This window comes from Mesoplodon densirostris, chromosome 4, assembly GCF_025265405.1.
Source record: "Mesoplodon densirostris isolate mMesDen1 chromosome 4, mMesDen1 primary haplotype, whole genome shotgun sequence".
NCBI classification, from domain to species: domain Eukaryota; kingdom Metazoa; phylum Chordata; class Mammalia; order Artiodactyla; family Ziphiidae; genus Mesoplodon; species Mesoplodon densirostris.
Window position 1 is genome coordinate 125,944,457 of NC_082664.1, and position 24,189 is coordinate 125,968,645.

General features: G+C 41.2%; 1 protein-coding gene across 4 annotated transcripts in view; it reads right to left on the reverse strand.

The window, feature by feature from the left end:
- Window positions 1-24,189, reverse strand: part of MAP2K5 (mitogen-activated protein kinase kinase 5) — a 262,810-nt gene that overhangs the window by 25,903 nt on the left and 212,718 nt on the right. For 3 of the 4 annotated variants that reach the window (XM_060097122.1, XM_060097121.1, XM_060097123.1), the window contains 2 exons: window positions 13,616-13,677; window positions 10,328-10,373 (listed from right to left, as the gene is read on the reverse strand). In XM_060097122.1, the coding sequence (XP_059953105.1) occupies window positions 10,328-10,373; window positions 13,616-13,677 (108 nt within the window). The remainder of the gene's footprint in view (window positions 1-10,327; window positions 10,374-13,615; window positions 13,678-24,189) is intronic. The other variant, XM_060097124.1, reaches the window with a different exon arrangement.

A 24,189-nucleotide genomic window follows, 5' to 3' on the forward strand; every position in this document is an offset into this window, starting at 1 on the left:
GAAACTGGAGCAGGCTGTGAGCACAGGGGTTGATTGAAACAAAATTTAAATTCCTGTCAAGCCCATTTAAACATGGGGGCCCTTCATAGACAATTAGCTGCTCCCTGTGAATGCTGAATAAACTCAGGCCTGGTCACTGTGAGAAGAGAGGCACCTACTGTGAGGCGCTGAAAAAAAAATTAACTAAAATCAGGCTGTATGAAATATTTAGCCTTCCAGTATATCACAGGGGTTTGAAAGTGTAAACAAGACAAAAATCGATTCCTTGGTGCCCTCAAATCAATCCCCTAAAATGGTTAGGGCATCTGTTTCTGCTAAATTTTGTTTACATCGGCAGATTTGCCTTAATTGCAGTTGTTTATCTCTCATTGTCCCTGGGGCCCTAATCTGCCGATTACTAATACTTAACACTCATTTCACATCTAAAGCTACTTCTAATCCTCAACAGGTTTGGGGGGCTCTTAAAATTATTGAAACCGCAGAGGCGGGAGACACAGCCTCTTTGTGAAAGGAACATTTTCTTATCTACTACCAGCTGGGCCCAATCATCACCAGGGATGGCTACAACAAAGGTGCTAAAAGGCTCTTCCACAATGACTGCTGCTCCACTGGGGATTCAGAGGATAAAAAAGAGCTTTGATGGAAAAATCTGAACAAGAGGCTAAAGCAGTCCAGCCAAATAAAGTTACTGTCATAATCAAATGCTGTCAATCACCATGAAAATCCAATTAAAAATGTCTCAGCACAGCCCTCTTAAGTGGAAAAATGTACCCTATTTATACAAATTTTTGTCAACTCCACAACAATCCTACAATTAGAAAGTCCTGCTATTAATTGAACCCCCCCCCCAAGTTTAAAAAGAGATGCAGGCCATTCAGAAGCCTTCTGAGGGAGCTGAGACACACACAGGCTATTGGTATACAATTAAGAGTTAATCGGGTTACATTTGAAAATTCCATTTTTATTTGTATCAAGGGAATCTTTGCACGAATAAATGAATGGTACCTATTCTCCTACTTCAGAATCAGTGACCGTTTATATTAAGAGAACAGAGAAATGGTAAACCAGGATACTGGGAAGAAACTAGTCCACACTCCGGCAAATGTCTCTCGGTAGACCACGGCCTAATGTTTAATTCTAATCTTGAAAATCGAATAGAGGACAGAAGGCCCAAATGTCTCCACTGCCTTTCTGCAGTCTCTAAACGGCCAAGTGAACCTCAAGTTATCTGCAGGCAGATTTGGCCCCCAAATAGCTGTGTATCTACAAAGGCCTCACTGAAACCACAAGGCTCGGGGTCCCCAAAGGTCTCTCTCAAAACTGCTACAAATTAAAAAGCAAACAACCCATTAAACAAATCCAGCTGGTTACAACGGTAAATAGGAGGCTTCTAATATTTTCCCAGCCCTTGAAATTCCTGGTTAGACTCATTAATTATTGATAAGAATTGCATCTATTTATTGGAGTGTACTCACAGGAAAACAAGTTGGCTGCTTTCAACGGCGATTCCCAAATCACAGAGACTGGGCTTCAAGATCCTTTTGTATTTCCCCCACAAGTGGCTGTCTCCAGATTTTTCAACCTAATCCATTATCCCCGAGAGCTGGGGGGCGCGGGGTGGCCCACATCTGATATGCTGATAAAGACCTTGGGGTCCCCTGCCATCAATCTAACCCGGCAAAGATGGTGCTGGCCAGGTGGTCTCCTCTAAGTCTTGACTCTCTAATGACCTCTTGATTTGGATTTAATTGTCAAAGGTGAATTCCCAAGAGGTCAGAACACACGCCAAAGATCACGGGTGCCACTGAGCAAGGCCTGCTTTACACTTTCTCGCTCTTCCCATACTTTCAGGGTGTACAGCCAAACCCTAGTGCCTGTTCTGATGGGTCTGGCTACACTGGTTGTTAAAAGCTTTGAATGTTATCCCTGCAAACACTGCAACATCCTAGACATTCCATTATTTTGGCGCCAAATGATTTTACCCACATGACCTCTCATAGCAGGAAGTCAAACAAAATCCTCTGATCAGACCATGTAGTTCTAATACGGCCATCCTAACTTACACTGAATATCACAGAGTCCAGGGATGGCTTGCTCTTGGGTGAGTTTCCTCAACTTTACTCTGAGTTCCTGGAGAACAAGGGACATGTCTTGTTTGTCTTTATGTCTAGTACAGTGTTTTTCTGAAATGGATTAGAACACAAATGGCACATGCAAAGAATACTAATCGATAGTGGTTTCTCTTCTTTTAATCAGAAGAGAGAACTCGCCTGAATGACAGCAACATAGGACCAAGCTAGGAACTGAATTAAAGATCATGCTTCTCCTTCAAGGCACTTACAATCTAGTTGGAGAAAAAAGGTATCAAACCAGTGAGTTTCACCTGGAGAGCTTTTAAAAACAACAAAAACCCCCAGTACCTGCTCCCTGGCCCAAATGTCAGAGATTCTTTGATCTGGGTTGAGATCCAGGCTTTTTTTTTTTTAAACCCACTCAGATGGTTCTGATGAGTTGCCCGAGTTAGGAATCACCATACTGTATGAACCAATCTGTGAATCTACCATGAATATATAATTTATGTAATTAATCGCTGTTTCAAGTTAGAGGCAATAAATGGTGGAGGGCTTCCGAGAAGGGAGCAAGCACTGTGAAGGGGAAGAGTAGGGAAAGCTGCAGGGAGGAGGATGGAGAAGTTCAAGGACAGCAGAGAGGAGAAAATCCTAGGCTGAGGCCATCACCCAAATAACAGAAACTCCCCGTGAGTTGAGTAGCGTCAAAGGAGGAAGGAATGTACAACATACTCTAAAGAGCCAGCTTAGCTGCTGTGAATGTGGCAGAACACTGAAAAGCGGCCCCACTGATCCACTTTACGGCAACCAAGGTAACCAAACTGTTCCTGTGGTCTATGCAGCATTATTGTGCCTTGAAATGTGATGCTGGGAAGATGACAGTCCAGTAAAGCAAGAAAGCCTTGCAGGCAGGAGTTCAAAAAACTGCAATCTTAAACAGGCAAATCAACACCGTATTAAGAGATCTGACTTGACTGATGGAGGAAAAAAGTTATCCTAAACTGGGAAATTAAAACTGTCAGGTCGCCATGATCAAGGAATGACAGATTTTATCTATCTGTATCTCTCTTGCTATGTGCATGTATATAAATACACACACACTTAACACACATGTATTTATCTGCTAAAGTCTCGTGAAGAGATTAAGCAGTCACGTCTATGGAAAAACAAAGCTTGTTTTCTGGGGTTATAATCTCTCTGTTCTTGCTGATGTGCTAACATGTCATCAAAAATTCAAATTAAAGCTGTCTGATTTAGTGTGATCTCAAGCATCCGGACGGTGATTCTGCCGTTGTAATTATGTGCAATTAAAAGCTAAAATCAACTTCTTACTAGTGGATTCCTATTTATAAGCAGACACAAACAGATGATTTTAATGGCCTTTAGAACTTGAAAAAAAAAAATCATTACATGGTTGTCAACTGGCCCCCAGGATTCTGTGATGCCTTTTGTGCTCGAAGAAAATATTTAGTTGAAGTTTCAATCCTATCCAGGGTTTCCCCCTGCAAATTTGGGGTGCCTTGGCCAATAAGCTGATGTGCACCTCCAAATGAATAACCAAAAGCAAAACTGATGTCTGCAAGAACTGGAAGCCAGACACACACGTAAGTCTGGCCCTAACGGTCTATTTTAAAACATGCTCCATATGAGGCAACAAACTAGCTAAAGGTACTAAACTACCACCAAGTTCAGAATTGCTTATTAAACCATCATTAGTATCTTTTTAAAAAATTTATCTTATATGATATTTATTTATTTTTAAAAACTTTTTATTGGAGTATAGTTGCTTTACAATATTGTGTTTCTACTGTACAGCAAAGTGAATAAGCTATACGTATACATATATCCCCTCTTTTTTTGGATTTCCTTCCCATTTAAAGCACCACAGAACATTGAGTAGAGTTCCCTGTGCCATACAGTTGGTTCTCATTAGTTATCTATTTTATACATAGTATTAATAGTGTATATATGTCCATCCCAATCTCCCAATTCATCCTACCCACCCCCCTCCCCCCTTGGTATAAACCATCATTAGTATCTTAAAAAGCTTAGATTGCAATCACATGGTCCGTGAGCACTATGCAAGGGGGCTGTGGAAATGTGCCTTTCCTCATATTTGTACTTAGGACACCTGTAAGCCCTGGATCAAAATAAACCGGAACTCATTTTTGATGCAGTTAGTAGAATGAGGTGATAATGCTGAACTTTATCTGAGCCCTGCACTCCCAGAAAGGAGTAACAGGTGAAGAATCTCCCTACTCTCTTGTTAGCTATGAAGGATCATCCTGCTCACACAGAGATAAGACCCCTTTCCATCCTTCCTCATGACTTCCGTAAGGCTGGCGGATGACTCCCTTGTTTACCTGCCTCCATAACCTTGGCCCCCTCCAGTTGCTTTGAGACGTTCCTCATTAATAAACATTATCCCTATTGCAAGTGCCTGGATAAAATCATCTCCTTAATCGTCCCATGCATTTTGTGGGTTTGGGTCCCACATGGTGAACAAAGCCACTTGGTCTAAACCCAGAAGTCACACCGGAATTTGAGTGCTGGAGAGAAAAATTCTAATGTGGTGGATTTTCCGATTTTTAAAAGGGACCATGCAGATGCCCAATTTATCACATACCTTGATTAACTTAGAGAACAACCCACCTATCTATCTGAAAATGTAATTACAATCAGGTTTGGACAAGCAGAAACGCTACCAGTGACAATTTAATTTAGAGGAATTAAACAAGTTAACATCTCTTTGCAAGTAATTAAATGTTTAAACAGATTTTTCTGGAGCAGTTTGGTGTTTATTAGCCCCCAAACAATACCACCTTCAATACACAAAGCCTTCTCTGAGAAATGAGATGCCTTCAAGTTTGCAGCTGCTGGGATTTAGACGAAGGAAAACAAAATCTAAAAGCAGTGTTTTGATTATAAGTGACACCCCTCCCTCAAGACCCACACCTGCTTCTCTCATATTTCCAGTCCCACTATTTACTTGCTTTCTAAGCAAAATGTCAAATTTCAATTGCAAACTGCACTCTGTGTTTCTTCTCAGGCTCCTGGATAGAAAACCAAAGCTGAGGAAATGCTAAACGAGGATGCCCTGCTCTGGAATGTACAAGGAAATGCACAAAATAACAGGCATTATTAGAACCTAAGGAGAAAAGCCATGTTTTTAAACAATTACTAAAGCAGTATAGTTATAGCATAAAGACAATTTCTGCACCAGCTTGTTTCTCTGAAATTCTCTCTGCCACTGAACAGCTAGAACAGATAATAACTATTAGTAAATCAAACTCCTCTGCAATATCCAGCTGTGCCTCATGCATTTACATACAGATAGAATGGGTATATGTTTTTAATATGTATGTGATACGTACTTTTACCACAGTCAAAGTGCATGGGACAAAGGAGGAGGAGAATGGCAATCGGATCAGCATGAGATAATAAAGTGGCCTAGCTAAAGTATTAGCCAGCGATTGATCTCAAACCGGGATGCTGCTTCTTCTGACCTGATTACTTACTATGCATAGATTCCATTAAATAGAGCTTAGACATGGAAAGCTTCTGGAAACACTCTAAATGCATAGAAGGATCTACAGCGCTCTGAATCCAAATTGTAACTGCATAGGAGCCCATGGCCCACACCCTCCCTGCTTGAATCAAGGCCCACATTCAGGATAGGCTGAGAGGTTAAAGGGCCGCCTGAGAGCTGGTGGGAAGCCCTGCCGAGTCCCACAGGGAGGGCCCTTCCCTTTCCTTCCCTTCCCCCAAGCAAGCGTTTCACCCTCCAAACGAATGCCTCCCTCCTGAGAGGCTTGTCCTGTCCTGGCTGCAGAGCTCTAACTATCAGAGTGGGAAGGTAGTGAGGGAGCTGAACAATCACTTAGGGTCACGGTCCCCTTTGAAAAACTGATGACAGCCATGAATTCTTCTTTTAAAAAATGCAAATCGCCACATGCATATACAATTTTGGATGTAATTTCAGGGGCTCTAACAGACTTCCTGAATGAAGTCACAGACCCTAGGTCAAGGATTACTGATCTGGTCCATCCCCTTCATCTTGCAGATGAAGACACAGAAGTGGAGAGGGATTGGAGAGCTGCTGACAAGGGAAAGGAAGCTTCCCTGCTAAATCCGCCCGACCTTCACTACAAAAGAACCCGAAAGGAAGATTAATTCGGCAGAAGGACTTCTCTGTGGTTTACACAAGCAGATGGTCTATACAGTAAGGCTGCTCACCTGTCCCTTTTACTTAAAAATATGTAAACATATAATTTGAATAGCCAAGCCAGCCACGCACCTCTCCATCTCTGTGCCTTCACCTCAGGTTGTCTCTGTCCCTGAGTGCAGAGGTATGATTCTTAATTTTTTGCTTCCCTCAATCTGATTATTGACATTTTGGGAAACTTTCCCTACTGCCTTCGCATCATCGTCCTCTCCCCTCTTTGCTGCAATCCCATCAATCCTTTCTGACTGGCAGAAGCTGCCCTTTTCCCACATAAGCTGTGACATGTTTGCTTGGTTGTCTGAAGCCTCTGAACACCGTCTGCCACCTCCTCAGAGTTTCTACGGCCTGGAAACTTTTTTCTAAGTTTGTTGGTCTTCAGTCACAGAGCTGGGGCAGCACTGATATAGGTCTTTCCTGTGCTTTACATCAGAGTGATTTAAAAGTGGGTTCTTTAATTACGGAATCATCGTCACAGGAACAGAAAGAGTGTGTGGGGTTCCTATCTGTCTGGCTGTGTCAGCATGCCAAATGCTCCTGGGCTGCCTGCATGGCTGGTTTTCCTTTGCTGGGTTTAAAGCTGACTCCTGATGCATGCAATAACTCTTAAAGAATTGAAGAAAGGTCAGATCTTCCCCAAGGGTGAAGGACTTCCCTTTAACTGAATAGAGTCCACTCAAAAGAATTAACTCAAGAAAAAACCACTTATGGGTGGGTGTGCTGCTTCTATGTCAAGTCAAAGTTTTCAGACCTGGGTACTAGGGTTCCTTCTATTAGAAGTGGAATTTCTTAACAGATTGCCCAGCTGGTGGTGAATATATTGCCTATTTGAGCTCTACCTTTGTGGGTTTGTGACTCCATGAGGCCAATGTCAATGGAATTTCTGTTCCAGCAAGCACTAGAGGTTTCACATGCTCTGAAAAGGTTTGGGGACTCGACACACTCATGCTTTACCCATCCTTTCCTCTGCCTGGAATGACCCCTTGCAAACTCTCTATTAAAATTCAATCTATCCTCCAAAGGCTGTTTTCAAATGCTACCTTCTCCATATAGCTTTTCCCCATTTCCCCATGTGGATCCCCATAGAACTCTGAAATTCTTTTATAGTACTTAGTTTATTCTAATTATTTGTATACTTGCCCTACCCCCTGCAACACTGTATGTGTGAAGCTTACCCTGCATCTTCTGCTGAGTCTAGCACAGGACTTTGCACATAATGGTCTATAAATATCTACTGAATCAGTTGTCTACCTGGTTCTGAGATCTCCCAAGATGGTGTGGATGCCGATGATGAGACTTCTGAGTTAATTCTTTATGTAGCTTAAGGGCTACATGCCAGAAAACGGTACCAGTTCATGTGGACCCTGGCCTACCCCAAATGTGAGCATTAAGGGAAGTTCTTGGTCCAATTTTAAAACATTTCCACTTAGAACAGAAAAACTGTAGCCATCTTAGGAACAACCACGCAGAGCAGAGAGAATTACAGCTAAACAACTAAGTGAGTTCTAACATTGGGATTTTAATAGCCTCTAGCGTCTAAACTTGAGTTTTACATGTCATCTTTAAGAATGATATGGTCAAAAATTGCAAAGATGATGATTTTTAAGACTTGGGTATTCTGGTATATAAGGTGACTCCACCAAATAAAACAACAAAAACCACTTGAGTGCCTGCTAAGTGCAAGGCCCAGGCCCAGAGGTGAGGGTGTTTGGGCATACCTCTCCCTGCATTCTGATTTACTTAGGCTGGGACTTGCTGTGTTCACTGGTGGTCAGGGTCACTCCCAAGTTCATGTAAGAGTTCCGTGATGGCAAATCTGTAACTTTCTATATTTCCACCCGACTTCACCTCTGATGCTCTCCCTTTGATTTGCAAAATGCAGGCCCATCGGAAAACCTCAACAATCCTGTAGGCCTCACAGCTGATGTGGCCCAAGCTATGCAGACCATGTTGGTACCCTGCTGGGTGGAGTCACCACGCTTGGGAGATACACTGCTCTTTTTGTGAAAGGCAGGCCCCCCCCGCACCCCCCCACAGTGACAAATGGGCTCTACAGTTCATGCATTCCAGAGGATGCGCTCAGCTTCCAGATGGGAGCACCACCAAACAGGTTGTAGATGGAGAGGGAAAAGGAAAAATTAAAGCTATTAATATGCTGGAAGGAATAAAGAGACTGGTTTCTTAAGGGGGTCCCTAGGATGTGACTCAGGTTCCTCAAGCCAGAGACAGCCCACTTTCTTTCCTATCCCCTTCTGGGCCCAATATTTTGGCCAAAGGAGGGCAGGGCTCAACCCCCTTGACCACAGGAGCCTTACACACATTCCTTTGTTTCCTGCCTCCTCACTGAGCCTGTACTAAGCCAGGGGGTGCCTCACTATAGCTATACCTAGGGGGATAAACTCATTTAAATCAAACTGTGAGCAGTACTAGAAATAATGTTAAATTAAGTATAGGATAGTGCTTCCTGTGACAATTTTTCATTGTATTTTATTGATTTATTGATATTTATTAATTAAAAATATGGGATGGCACACACCAGGGTGTATAGTTGTAAACAGATATATCGAAATACGTATTCCTCATCTCTCTCCACACACAGACAGCCACGTATTCTTGCTTTCAAGGCACTGAAAGGACTCACCCTTCAGCCTTATCTTTAACAACTTGCCACCCTGGAGTGGTGTTCCCTACCAACACATACATCCGGATGCATTTATGAGTGTATGTATGATCTGCAGATGTTTTATTTATAAGTGGCCAACACAGTGCAGCATTGAAACATGCATTTACAAATAGATATCTGTTTTATGAAACCCTATTCCTTTGTTTTAATAGCTGAGCTATCCAGCCATAGCATGATAATGTACAAGGTAAATGCGTCTCCACCTCTAGAACCTGTTCCAAGTTTCCTCAAATGTGACTAACTGCATGAATTTCCCAACCATCAGAGATCTGGCCCCGTCAAAAAAAAAAAAAAAAAGACCAGTTTATTCTAGACATGAAACCTGCACAGTTATAAATTGCAGGGGTTTTAGGGGTGAACTTTAACTTGAAACTACCCTGAAAACTGAGATTTTGCTCCAGGGGTAACATGAAGAAGAAAACTACCTTCCTGGAAAGCACTTATGATATAAAAGGGAAACATATGGCTATTTTATATTTGGGGATGAAATCTGTATTATACAGAAGTTTGGGTGCTTAGAGTATTTATAAGGATGAAATACAAAGGCTAAAAACCTTTGAACCGATGTCTTTAAAACGATTACTATTTAAAGTGATGAGAGAAAACTAGTCAGAATTTGTCCTGATTGCAATAATCTAAAGACAGGGAATGGTATGCAAAACATTAGAAAGAGTAGACTATAATTATTATTTATTAATGCTTGATGCTAACGTTATTCTAACAGCTTCTGCGTTGTCAAATCAACAATCTGCACTAAATAAATGACCATTTGGGAATTGTTAGGGAACGTCTCTGTTCCTCTCCCTGCTTGACTAAAAACTGTCATTTGCAATCAAAGAAAGCGGCCTTGGAGCTGAGAACACAGCACTTGCAGCCTTGTAGTTGTCTCTTTCTGAGGAAAGACCAAAGATTCACATTAACTTGATCTTTTGCAGCCAATCTAATTTCATTCTACACGAATCCAAGAGGACTTCACACCACATTCAGAATTTCCTGTAGGACTACACTAAAAACTTAATACGCTGACTATCTTCTCTGTTATCAATTCTCTGAATTCTGAGAGGCTGTAATAGCAAATGAGGACAAGGAGTAACCTAGATTAACTTGTGACCCTTGAGTGTGAGGCAAAGGAAAAGAATTCTGCATTAAGTTTCAAATTGGTGATGGGTTTTTAAGAAGTGAAAACTACTATCTGAGGATGTGAGCTTCAAAAGCACCCACTGAAATGAAGTAAATAATATTGGCTTTGCTGAGTCTGTGGATGCTTTAAATCCCATTCTGGTACTTTTAACAGAATGTTAAGCACAGATATGTAACTGGAGAATTCTAATGTAACTAAAAAAATTTACTTACCATCAATTCCTCAGGTGCTGGCCTTTCTTTTGGTTGTTTTCTCATGCTGTAAGAGAAAAACTCATATTATCTATATCACTTGTAAATTTGTGCTATAATTTCCACCATGGACTATTTCTCCTGGAATTTGAATGTTTTCAAAATTCATCATGTTCAATTCTTGGCCAAAGCATTAGCATGTATTCCCTCTCTTTTATTTTGGCCTTCAATTAATCAGATTTTGGGGAATCTCATGAATCAAAAACACAAAGATTTTTTGGGGGGAGTTACTCTTGCAATACAGATAAAGAATGAATTTAAATTTATCCTAATTCTACTTCTGAAACTAATGTGAAAAAAAAAAAAGCAGCAATGTTCGTTTCCTGACTCAGTTGTTAATTCATTTCAAACAAACTTAGGGAACAATATACTTCTTTTTTTTTTTTTTTTTTTTTTTTTTTGCGGTATGCGGGCCTCTCACTGTTGTGGCCTCCCCCGTTGCGGAGCACAGGCTCCGGACGCGCAGGCTCCGGACGCGCAGGCTCAGCGGCCATGGCTCACGGGCCCAGCCGCTCCGCGGCATATGGGATCCTCCCAGACCGGGGCACGAACCCGTATCCCCTGCATCGGCAGGCGGACTCTCAACCACTTGCGCCACCAGGGAGGCCCTATACTTCTTTTTTGGTAACTGAGATAAGACAATAAGAAAAGAAACATGAATATCAGGTCAAATGAGAAAACATCTCATTCCTTCATTATTACTCCAAATGACAAGTAATATATAAAAGAAGTCAGGTATCTAGATAATGCTACAAAACTACAAATGGGTTATTACATTATCTCAACTTTCATTTATTTTGGCTACCATGTAAGCTGATAATTCATTAAACAGCTGTGGGAAAGTTACGTTTGTTTAAGCTGCTTAAAGAATCACATTCCTCCTGCAAAATATTTCGTCTTATGTGCAATAGTCATAATTAGTAGCTATAGCAGGTACTTAGCTACGTGATGAAGCACCCAGTCATGGGACTGAGGTAACTGTGGGGTAAGCTGCCTACTTGATGGCCGATTTATACTAAACTCAGAGTATCTGTGGGATGAAGTCATGAAAAGAGATTGCTGCTTCTATTACTTGGAAAATCACACAGACACTTTTTCTTTATATAAGGCAACCTCAAACAAGCAAGAAAAAAAAAGCCCTTCATACAATCTCTGCATTTGCTGACAGTATTTTTTTTTTTTTAAGTACAGAGACCTAATGATCATTTGGTAAACAAGAACCGTAGTTATGAACCATTAATGACATCGAGGACATTTGCCTTCCCTATAAATAACCATATGCATCTCTCAAATGCTGCATCCATTAGCAAGTAATTCAAGCTGTCTCGCCAGTGGAGTTGGTAACAGTCTTAATCTGACATGCCAAAGTAGCTGTATCTCTTGGGAAAACAAGGCTATTACCCACTATCATTTCTGTTTTGGCTTGACATCTGTGGAAATTTCAACACAGGTTATCCCTCCCTCTGTCTCCATAAAACTTTTATATAACAGCTGATTAATTTTTTGGACAGAAGGCAGGCAAAGCCCTATCTGCTTTTCTCCCTCTCTGCTCAGAAAGGGCCCCACCCCCAGGTTGGTCTCAGACCACATAGTAGGATAAGCGCAGTAGTCACGGCACAAATCCAACATCTCGGAGCGGGTGATGCCAAAACCCGGCGCTCCAGGCAGCTTGGGAATCACATGGTTTGTTTTTCAATTTCTGCATTTCAAAAAGGGATATTCCCATCATGTGCTTCTGTTTCTAGGAATTTCATGTAAAGGAAATTAAGAGAGACTGATACATATTTCTAGATAATGGCTCTAATATTAATGAGCTTAGGATTCTAGTGTTAAACCAATACGTACCCTTTTTTCCAACATGGCATATTTTGGAAATAAAATGTTTGCAGAGTGAAAACAGTTTTTACAAGCTACGGAATATTATGTAAGTATTTTAAATAAACAGAAATGGTGTTAATAAAAATTTTAGAAGTTGGGAGTTAAAATTCTCTTCCCCACATATTCTCCTATGGAATATAAACTACACGAGACATTTTTATTAAGAGGTAACATATTACATTTAGTCAAAAAGGTGATAAAGCTCGACATTTATATTAAGGAATATTTCTTGGTTTCACTTTAGCGGCATCATCAGATGGATCATGGGGGGGAGGGGGAGGGGACAGTGTACAACCATTTCGGTTTAGCAAGGAATCCTGAATGCACCATTTTGTGGCACCACAGGAATGAAGGGCTCATTTTCCACTAGTGGATGCAACTCTGAAGGGGCGATGAAATAAGGGCTTTGATTAAAGGAGGGAAAGAGAAGTAAAGGTTCTTAGGAAGGAGTTCCAGAATGTCCAGAACAGCTGCTAGTTAGTCCTGTCTCCTGCTTTGGGGTGGTCAGCTCTCTGCTCCTAATTTCCTTCTCTCTCTCTCTCTCTCTCTCTCTCTCTCTCCATGCTGGGGTGAGGGAGAGGGCAGAAGGATGGCAGCGGAACAACTAGGCCTTCCAAGACCACATGGGTCCTTCTGAATAGGGGAGAGGTGGATAGTGTGAAAGGGATAATAAAGAAAAACATCATTCTATGGGGAGGAAAAAGGCAGAAGGCTGGAAAAGAACCCTTGGCAGAAAAATGCCTGTTTCCTCAGGTGTAAAATGACAAGGGGTTGCCTACAGACTCTAAGGGCCCCTTTGATCTAAATCCTGTGGCTCCTCTCTCAGTTCTTATAAAGGTTAAAGTGGGCCTAGTGGAACTGTGTCTTCATAGTCTCTCAAACATCAAAATTCAACGAAATGGGACACCACTATTGTGTCTAAAATATAACCAAAGGTAAAAGTTATTTACTGAAAATCCAATGAATTAATAAACTATGCTGCTTCCACTAAGTGACAGACACTTTTATGGGTAACTTGAGGTTACATTAATAAAAATAAGCTTCATATGTCTGTTCAATAGGGGCTATAAAATTGTGTATTTCTTAAAAAAAAATTGGATAGCAACAGTACCTGTGCTCAAAGGAGCCTGATTCTCAGCAGTTTATTAAAACAGGAAAAAGCCTCTAAAGTACGTTTATGACCCTTTGTGTAAATAACGTTTACATAATTTAAACAATTTCTTCATCTTTGCTGCCCCATCTGCCCAAGGCCCCGAAGTCCCTCCCGTCTCCAAAAGGAAGGAGGGAGAGCCATAAGGTCTCACGGAGCCGCAGAGTTAATGGCATGTATCATTTACATTGAGGGCATGGCATGTTTGCAAACGGGCTCACCACTGAGTGATGAAATGTACAAATGGCTCGGAGAACTCTCCAACCGGAAGGACGGGTGAATCCTGGGATGGAGGAAAAACAAGTCACCAAAAGTCACAACAATTCCTTTTCTTTCTTTATACCCTCCACCCCCAATCCCAAAGGAGCATACAAAGATGAATATATAACAAGGATTCACCACCATGTGGAAAGGAAAATAAGGCCTCATCCAATTAAAAAAACGGTCTACACTCTCTTCCACATGTTTATGTAAAAATGCCAAATTTAAAGCCACACACATTTTACCATGGTGAGAAACATGAGAGCAAAGAGGGAAGGGAGGTGAAAAAAGGACAATGATAGCCACAGGGTAGGAAAGAAGGTACGAAAGTGTAAATGAGAAATTAATGATTATTTAAGTAACACACAAATGGTCTTGTAATTAACAAAGAGCTGTGAAATTATTCTTGTGTTGACCTTTGTTTCTTTTATTGGGTTTGCTATTTATACTTCCCTTTTTATTTACATTTATTAGTATATACAGCTGCTCTTAACTGCTTGCCCCTAACTGAATCATGTGTGTCAGAGTTGGGTTTTTTTTTTTTTCACTTTAATATAAAAGCTTTTTAAAGGGGAAGCCGTTTCCTGAAAAGGAATTTCAGCCTATTTGCCAGTCTAGGCAAACTCATCATATGCGAAAGCCAGTGAATTAAGGACACAATGAAAAACGCCCACCTTGCCCACGAACAGAACTAGGGTGGAGGTGGCAGTCACTCAAGAGAGCAGAAAACTACACAGCAACAAACAACAACTACCATGTAACACAGGGAGCAAACCTCATTACCATTTGCAAAGGAAGGCTTTAAGAATTTAGGAGTTTTTTCAAGAATGACAGAGAGCGCCACTGTGTTTATAGTGTAACGGCTCAGAATGTAATGAAATTACACTGCAGAGTACTTCAACAGTCATCTCATTAGACCTACAGTTGGAACAAGAGAGCCACATAAAGTAGGCAGCTGCAAATGACTCCATTCTCATCTATTCTCATTTGCTATTAAAAATACCTTTCGGCGGCTTTTTTTCCTCCCTGACATCCCTACACAAAGTGCCCTGCAAAGTATGATACATGCACCTATTTAAATTAACAAAGGAATGACTTATTTTAATCTCACTGTGCTTTGGAGTGCTTTGGCCATTTGGATGAGCAATATATCATTACATACAACCTTCCAGCGCTGCAGGCAAGAAACTCAGAGCATGCAGCATTTGGTGGGAGCCAAACAATTTCTCTAGCACACAACTGTGTCAAATGCATGCATGTATTCATTATTGAGAACAAGAGGAAATAGCTTTGATGTAGTGGAAAAAAGAAGATGATAAAAGCACCTCTGCAGTATGCGTGTCATTATCAATGGTGGCAGATAGATACAACTGCACAGCCTCCTATGTGATTAGTAAATATACATATAATTGCTGTGGCCAATTATCAGAAAAATGAGATCGGTAATTACAAGACAGAAAATTAACTAGAACTCTTATTAAGGCTTTGTTTCCAAATCAAACAATTGGAAACTACCGGAAAATACAATTAAATCAAAGGGAACTGAGGGGGTCAAAGGAGCCACACACACACACACAAAAATCCCAAAGTTAAAAAAAAAAAGGAATGTGAACCAAATGTTTCTTAGTTTTTGCGTATCTGTCCTCTTTGAATTGACATTATTTGTCCAGAAGAGGGGAAGGTTAGTAATTGTAAACTTAAAATTCTCATCAATAGAGAAAGCCTTCCAAGAGGAAAGGAAAACAAAGGAAAATGGGAGTGAAATAAAATCTTGCCAAGTTCAAAGGATTACATGCAGGCATTACATAGAGAGGACGTGAAAGAGGGTGGGGGGCGATGAAATAGTCTGCTCAAAAGAAACAAGGCACGCAGTTAACATGACAAGTCCTCGATAAAGGTACTATAAAATGGTCACAGAAGTCCTATCAGTTTGAAGAGCAAAAATAAAACATGGTATCAATTTCAGCCCAGTCTGTTTTAGGAAAGCCATATATATCACCAAGCCTGCAAGATTCTACAAGGCCCAGTTCAAGAGATGACATTTTACTGTCTCAAACACTATTAGTAAAAAGACAGTTCAAAGTCTGAGGTACAAAAATTATGGACTCTGATCAGGTAGTTAGTTTTCTAAGTCATTCCTTTCTGAAATTTTTTTGGAGGCTGTAGTACTGGAAGTGTCTGAGTAGTAGCTGCTTTAAAATGAATGTTTAGGAAAATAAAAGCCTACTGTCTTAATGTGGCTGAGAATTTACCAAGATGGTTAAAATTCTAGACTGGTTTTATACAAAGATCCTGGTATAAAACGTGATGCTAATGTGGGCCTCATTTCAAAGTATGATACCAAGAGTAAATTAATGAATTATAGACTAGGCAACTTGATGAAGATGTCATTTTAACGTGGATGAGAAACAAAACGAGGAAACTGTGACATCTTTGCATGGGTAGTTAATTTTATTTAAGACCTGATATTGTAGCCTGTTAAGTTCCTCATAATATAAAACTAAGGAACCCTGGGTGGTACCCATGAATAATTTATTTCACTTGTGAAAATGCCAGCCCAAGTCAACTTTGCAGAACCACAGAGAGTGGATTCTCATCTCACTGGTGCCTGGAAAGAATCAGTCATGAAAGATGTGGGGGGAAATTCTAATCTCACAAGCATAATGCCAGATATTTCTTTTCATTAAAATCCACGTCTCCTGTGTATCTCAGAGGAGGATTTTCTGAGATACAGAAGACTGACTAGTGGGGGGCGGGTTCAGAATGCCACACGCAAACACGGGGTGGGGGAGTCCTCTGAGAGCCTCCAACTCCACAGAAGCACGCAGGCTGTCAATCCAAAGAAGGCAAACGAACAGACTTGACAGTATTCCCCATGCTGGAGGATTTTTAAGTATACTTTTCTCACTTTTAAGCAAGTAAAATTAGAAGTTAGTTTAAATCAGGATGTAAAAAATCTCCGAGAAACTGTCTATTTCATTATCTAATTCCAACCTGTGAGAAGGAGGGAAGGAGGCTCGCAGTAAAGCCACTTCAGCATCGCCGTGGCACCCAGGGAGGCAAAGTAGCCAGTCACTGTGGGGTTAGAGCGAGACAGAACCATGCCGAGGGGTTTGGAGGATCTCGTAAAGTCACTGCTGCTACTTATCAAAAATGTTCTCTGTGGAACACGGGTTCAGGCAAGATGAAGAAAAAATATATTTCAAAAATGTAAACACAAATTAGAGAAGCAGTGACACCAGCAACTCTCAGTATTGGCTGAAATGAACTCTAAATTGTTAATAAAAGTCACTCTCTTTAAGACCCTGGGTGCCATACTTCACCTTGAGGGCTTTTGGGGGGATACTCTTCTGTTGAACTTCTAAGCATGGAGGTATGGAACGAAACAGAGGACACAACCTTAACCAAAAGCCTTGACCTGAGATTCCGGTCCTGAATCAACTTTAGCGTCCTGCTAAGGGAAACAGGCCGAATCCTGTTATGGAGCAGGCAACCGTCATATAAAAACAGCTGCTGCAGCCATTTCAGTAAGCAATTCTGGTCATCATGGAGGACAGTCTCCAAGTCTCAGAGCTTTTGGGAACTACCTGGTCAGCCCCTCCTGCTAAACAACTGGAACACAAGCAGGCAGCACGCTAGAGAACAGCGAAGGACGAGAAGAAAGTTTGAGTGATGCCTTTGCCTTGTGAATAATGAACAGTTCAGGAAGGTCAACCCATTACAACAGAAACTGTTTAATTATTAATTATGTGCAATCTATGAGCAAAAGGACAAGTTCAGAATGTTTAATGTATGCTAACTTCAACTGGACTCTCTCTGGGTATTTTGTTATTAGCACTTGTCAGCAAGGTACTCAAGCATAAAAAAGGTAAGCAGCAGAAAATCCGAGAGTGTATGTGTGTGTGTGTGTGTGTGTGTGTGTGTACCTGCAACAAGGTGGGGGAGGGGAGGAGGTCCAACTCCAGCCACAACTGCTGCTGGTTCAGAGGCAGAGTAAGTGTGCCAAAAAGTACACTTTGTGATCTTGAGAGCAGGTAAGTAAGTTGGATAGTCCAAATAAAGAAAACATAAATGAGAAAAATGCTTTTGAAATGACTTACTTAAAAGGGAAATCATTATTTTAAAGGCATAGTTTTTTTTTTAAGCCATGTTGTTTCTTGGCTTTAAAGAATCCGTGTCATTAATGTTCAAGCACATGCTAGCATGCACACATGCACACACACACACACACAAGTGCATGTAAAACTGGTAGAATCTGAATAAATTCAGTGAATGGTATCACGTCAATTTCCTGGTTGTGATATTGTACTATACTTATAAACTGTTACCATTGGGGGAAACTGGGTGAAGGGTACATAGGATCTTTCCATATTATTTCTCACAACTGCATGTGAATCTGAAATGATGTCAAGGGCTTCCCTGGTGGCACAGTGGTTAAGAATCTGCCTACCAATGCAGGGGACACAGGTTTGAGCCCTGGCCTGGGAAGATCCCACATGCTGCGGAGCAACTAAGCCCGTGTGCCACAACTACTGAGCCTGAGCTCTAGAGCCTGCGAGCCACAACTACTGAGCCCACGTGCCACAACTAGTGAAGCCTGCGTGCCTAGAGCCTGTGCTCCACAACAAGAGAAAGCCACGACAATGAGAAGCCCGTGTACCGCAACGAAGAGTAGCCCCTGCTCACCTCAACTAGAGAAAGCCCGCGCACAGCAACGAAGACCCAAAGCAGCCAAAATAAAATTAAATAAATAAATAAATAAATAAATAAATAAATAAATAAAATAAAATGATGTCAAAATAGGAAGTTTAAAAGTAAAAGGGTAAGGAGCTATTTTTGTTTAAACTCATGAGGTCCAGATTTTTAGCAGAGCTCTGCTTTGAATAATGGAGAAGCCTGGCATAACTATTTAACTGGAAAAAAGTTGAGGGGCCTTTGCTTTACAAATATACCTGAGGATCTAATTTTTGCCTTTAATTCATAATTAAAGATGACAATGGAACCTGACAATGATGTGGTGGTTAATTCAGACACTGATAGGGCACAGGCACAAAATGCTGTATAAAAATGATACAATCATTCATTACTTATTTATTGCTTCACTCATTCAACAATTTTCTTGACCATCTACCATGTCAAAGGCACTGGGCTGGCACTGTGGGATGACTGATACTTGATCCATAGCCTGGAAGAATTTGTGTGTTGTTCAGAGGTATAAGACGTGCACCCCTAAGAGTGACGGGGAAGAAACTTATTGTGAGAGTCTGGAGGGCTGTGAGATACCGTTTTTGCTCTCCCACTTTCTTCCTTCCTCACTTCCAGAGAGCACCTGGGGGTGAAGGGACCTTGAACATCTTAATCTGTGTTATGTTCCTTTCTCTTTGCAAAACAGACATTCCTTCAAACCAAGCTTTTATACGTATTGCCAGTAAAACGTAAAGAAGATAGAAGGACAACTTCTCAAAAATCTCAAGGTGTTGGCCACACTGGTGAATTCCGAGGTCAGTTGTGCTGTGGTTAGATTAAAGCAGGCAAATTAAATGTAACATGGCAATCCTTTTTAACAGTTTTTAACAGCCTATTTCTAGACTTCTTGGTGTCAAGCCATCAAGCCAACATGTTAATTAACATTAGAGAATCACCTGCAGTCTGACCAGTACTGAGAGTTATGCTCTAACATTTTAAAAATAAATCTTTTAATTCAAGTCTAATGTTCCTTTGGCCTGGCCCAACAATTTCTGGTCCTACACACTAGGGTTCATACTAACTGGCACAGCTCTCCTGGATCACTCCACATCTATCTGCAATGCTGGGACTGAAGGTTGTTTGTGATTCCAGTGGCTTCACATCAGGCAGGACAGCATTTTGCCTTACCAGATCCCAAATTGTTTTTTGATCCTTCACTGTTCACTGCCTTAAAATAGCATCTTTGTGAGACAACTGGCAGAATCCACAGGACAAATCTGCTCTTGACCGGGGAGGAAAACTCGTTTATTTGGGGAGGACACAAAAAACAAAAAAACTGGACTCTCGGGGCTTCCCTGGTGGTGCAGTGATTGAGAGTCCGTCTGCCGATGCAGGGGACACGGGTTCATGCCCCGGTCCAGGAGGATCCCACATGCCACGGAGCGGCTGGGCCCGTGAGCCATGGCCGCTGAGCCTGCACATCCAGAGCCTGTGCTCCGCAACGGGAGAGGCCACAACAGTGAGAGGTCCACGTACCGCAAAAAAACAAAGAAACAAAAAAACAAAAAACTGGACTCTCACCTTTAAAGATCTCCACAGAAGAAATCCCAAAAATCTACCTACCCAAAGTGTAATACAATGGTAGATTCTGGGAAATTAGCTCAGTTTTAATATTTTGAAGGTCCTCAATGTTCACATCTATAAGTTTTTGCTATAGTAGACTGTAGCCAGGGGAAAAAGGCAGTCACATCTCATCAGAGAGAGAAAGGTGGGAATGGATAGACAAATGCTCAGAGAATGACTCAGCCCAGTTAAGATATTAGTAAACCAGAATTCCACACCAGACTTGTACAAATTCAGTCAACGCCTGTTCAAAACACCTAGGTTACTTAAAAATATGGTCACTCCATCAGGAAACAATCAGTATTTTGACCCTAAGTGTATTTTTGATTTCACAGTGCAGATGGAACTGACCTAATCTGCAGGGTGCTATGAGGGACAGCGCTGGGGTGAGAAAGAGGCTTTGAGTTTAGGAAGGCTTGCAGATGGACATCATCAGAAAAGGAAGTCTCTGAACCTCTTCAGCTGGAGACCAGAGAGCCCTCATCTTCCTCATCCCACTCCACGTCAAGCCTTGAGCAGAGAAAGTGAAAAGTGATTCAATTTCCACACTGGGTCACCCCATGCTCTGGGTTGCCAGACGTGACAAATTACATGTGTGGGCATTCTGGTGTGAAGTTCTATCCACTGGGTCCCTGCTAACAGTAGCTGTTCATTTAACTTGTCTCAGATGGACCTGGAACCAGGGGCAAAAGGCCTGAATTTTCGCCAGTGAAACACCCACCTTACCCATAAACCTTTAAAACATGGGAGAGGGCTTCCCTGGTGGCGCAGTGGTTGAGAGTCCGCCTGCCAATGCAGAGGATACGGGTTCGTGCCCCGGTCCGGGAAGGTCCCATATTCTGCGGAGCAGCTAGGCCCATGAGCCACGGCCACTGAGCCTGCGCGTCCAGAGCCTGTGCTCCGCAATGGGACAGGCCACAACAGTGAGAGGCCCGCGTACCGCCAAAAAAAAAAAAAAAAAAAAAAAACCCAGTGGTAGAACCAGCTATTAGCCAAGTACAACCAGATGGCTTATAAAAAACACAAAATGTAAATTAACAGGTCTAAAGGAATCTCTGAAACTTGAGATTATACAGATTTTTTTTTCCTATTTTCTTTTTCTCCTAAATGTTTTGGCAGTTCTTCAGTATTGGGATAAAAGAGAAGAGAAACAAATTTTGTCATTTATGTCAAAACTAACCCTTCATTTTTTGTCATTTAAAAGACTTTCATTTACTCAGAGATTTTCTAAACATATGGCAAAGATCTTGGTGTTTCATAAAATTCCTTGAAAACAGGTAGGTGGAGAACTGGAAAATGAATTAACCTCTTAAACCATATTTGCAATTGCTTGCTTTCCAAAGCCAATGAACATCTTTTTTCTTTTTATTTTAGGTCTCTCGTTCGTCATAAGCTATAGTGTATAGTATTATTTAGAGGTGCCTAGCTGAATGGTACACACACACACCTGCACACTAACTCCCACATACATCTTCCTTTTCAATGGCTTAGGCAGAGCAGCAAAAAACATGCTTGTCATACCAAAGGGATTTCATTTACAAAAGTAAAACCCGTTATTGTCCCCTCTCTCTCTCTCTGTAGCCTCCCAAGGCATTTCTATTGCTTTTTCATAAAACACTACTGCAAATAATCAAGCATGACCACTGACATCCACGAGATTGAGTTTTAGGAACCATTAAATGAGCTCACCCTCATGGGAAGCCTCCTGCTCAGGCTAGTCTAAAGGTAATTATTCAGCAATGCCTACCTGTGGTTTTACCTTGTCCCTATATAGTGTTTGAATTTCATACACTGGTAAGGTCAGTTTTTTTTTCCTCAGGAAAAGTCCAGCTACACATGTTTGGATCCAGGACCTAAATTATAATGTTAATATACACACTGCCATTTCACCAGGTCCTATGTGTAGAAATGCTGATTAAAAGCAATCTTAAAGGTAGGTCAGGGCTTCCCTGGTGGCGCAGAGGTTGAGAATACGCCTGCCGATGCAGGGGACACGGGTTCGTGCCCCGGTCCGGGAAGATCCCACATGCCGCGGAGCGGCTGGGCCCATGAGCCATGGCCGCTGAGCCTGTGCGTCCGGAGCCTGTGCTCCGCAACGGGAGAGGCCACAACAGTGAGAGGCCCGCGTACCGCAAAAAAAAAAAAAAAAAAAAAAAAAAAGGTAGGTCAAAAACTATATTAAACGAAAATGAAAGAGGAAAATCCAGGAGTGAAAAAGAACCCTTAACAGGCTCCTAAATGAAAGGAATCATTCCTCTTTTCATAGGTGAAGGGTTAACATTGAAACAGCTGAACTACATCCACATACCATTCAAGGGCAAGAACCTGGCAGGTCCATGTCCTGAAAAATCAACAAGCCATAACACTATCCAGATAGACTCAGGGAACTTGCTGAAATCCAAAGTCCACATCGCCACACTGTGTGTCCTCCTGAATGTTCACTCGACTGTTAGTTAAAATAATTACTGCCATTTGCCACCTGCACTGCCAGTTATGGATACAGGGAAAACAGAACTTCCAGTGGCTGCATGGTGTAGGAGTGTCAGGGTTATTTGCTTACACGTTTTTATAAACAAATTCAAAGGCTATGTTGGCTGTGACTCGGAGGCTGAGAATTATACGTGAGATTGTGCCATACCTGGTTCCATAAAGTAAACAGAGAGAAGGGAATTTAAAGCTGGTTAAACTGATGAGATACCACATCAGTTTAAAATCAGTCAATAGGAGAGGAACAAAGAGAGGAACAGGGAGGGAGGAAGGGAGAGGAAGTGAAAAAAAAATAGAACCACATACTGTGAAATGAACAAGTTCAGTTAGAACGTTCATCAGGATTTGGAAAATCATAATGCCATCTGCTACTCTGGACCTCAGAACATCAGGGGTCTCGTGGGCCCAGACACTTTCATTTCCAGGAGGAAGGAAGGAACTTACACTCCCTGGAATGCTGCCTCCATCCTGGAATGAAGGCAACACTCCAGCCGACCAGTTTGGAATCTTTTTTGAGAACATTTGCACTGTTCACAGACGTGTTTTCCCTGGTTTAGGGAAAATTAACGGCAGGCAAAGTGATTACAGCAACTCGGCAGTGAGGCAGAGCAGTGCCCCAGCCCGAACTGCTGGGTAACTGACCCTGGCATCCAACTTGGGCTCAGGGTGTGTCGGTCCCATCACGGTGGATTAAACGAGCATTGTCCTACGGCTGGATGAGACTTCACAATAGAGCAACACATGTTAAATGACAGCAGCCAAAACTGGCCCCACCAGGCAACTGCCCATTCACAGAAAGCTATTCACAGGCCTTCACCACCAAGAAATTAATTCATTAATAATACATCACGCTTCGTGGACAATTCAAAGAAAACAACACAAAGCTACTTGTCCAATGACTGTCTAAAGATGCAGAATTTTCCCTGGTTTAAAAAAAACCTCCAAATCTAATTGACTTACTGAGATCAAAATCACAGGGATGTTTATGCTAATATTTTGATTAGTAAAAAAGAAGAAACAGAAAAAGTCTATCCACTGAATTCATTCAGTGACATTGGAAATAATAAAAATATAGATTTTTTCAGCAGTCACTAATAAAATCTGACTTTATGTTACTGTATTTATTATTTTTTTGTAACTGTATTTAAAAAATTATTTTTTTCCTACTTTAAGTGACTTTATACATTCTTCAGACTATCAGGAAAATTTCTGCTTTTAACTTGTTTCTTCTGTTACATTTTTAAAACTTCCCTCTTTCTTTCTCCTTCCTCCCAACAACTCATAAATATGAATTAAATATAATTATAAATGAACAGACATGAACTTTTGGATTACTGCTGTGTTTTGGTAGAATCTTAATGTCATTTCTAAAGAAACAGTTATTACCAATAGAACAAGTAATTACTAAAGGAATCATGGCCTTAATGCTAACCTATTTTCAATTTTCAAACCAGTCAAACTGCATTAATTTAAACATACTGGACTTTTCAAAGGAGGTATTAGATTTCTAAAGGTTGCCTTACATAAAAGGAGAATATCGGTTTTCAGGATCCCAATTATACATTCCTGACACTATGAGACAGAGGTCTAGTTAACCATATTGCTGGAGGACACGACTATTGTATATCTACTTGTATTAACTTACCAAGTTTCTAATGCCTCCCAGTCATTAACTCATACAAGTTACAAATAACATGAAATCCCACATCATCAATACCCATTTATGCAAGTGGTTAGA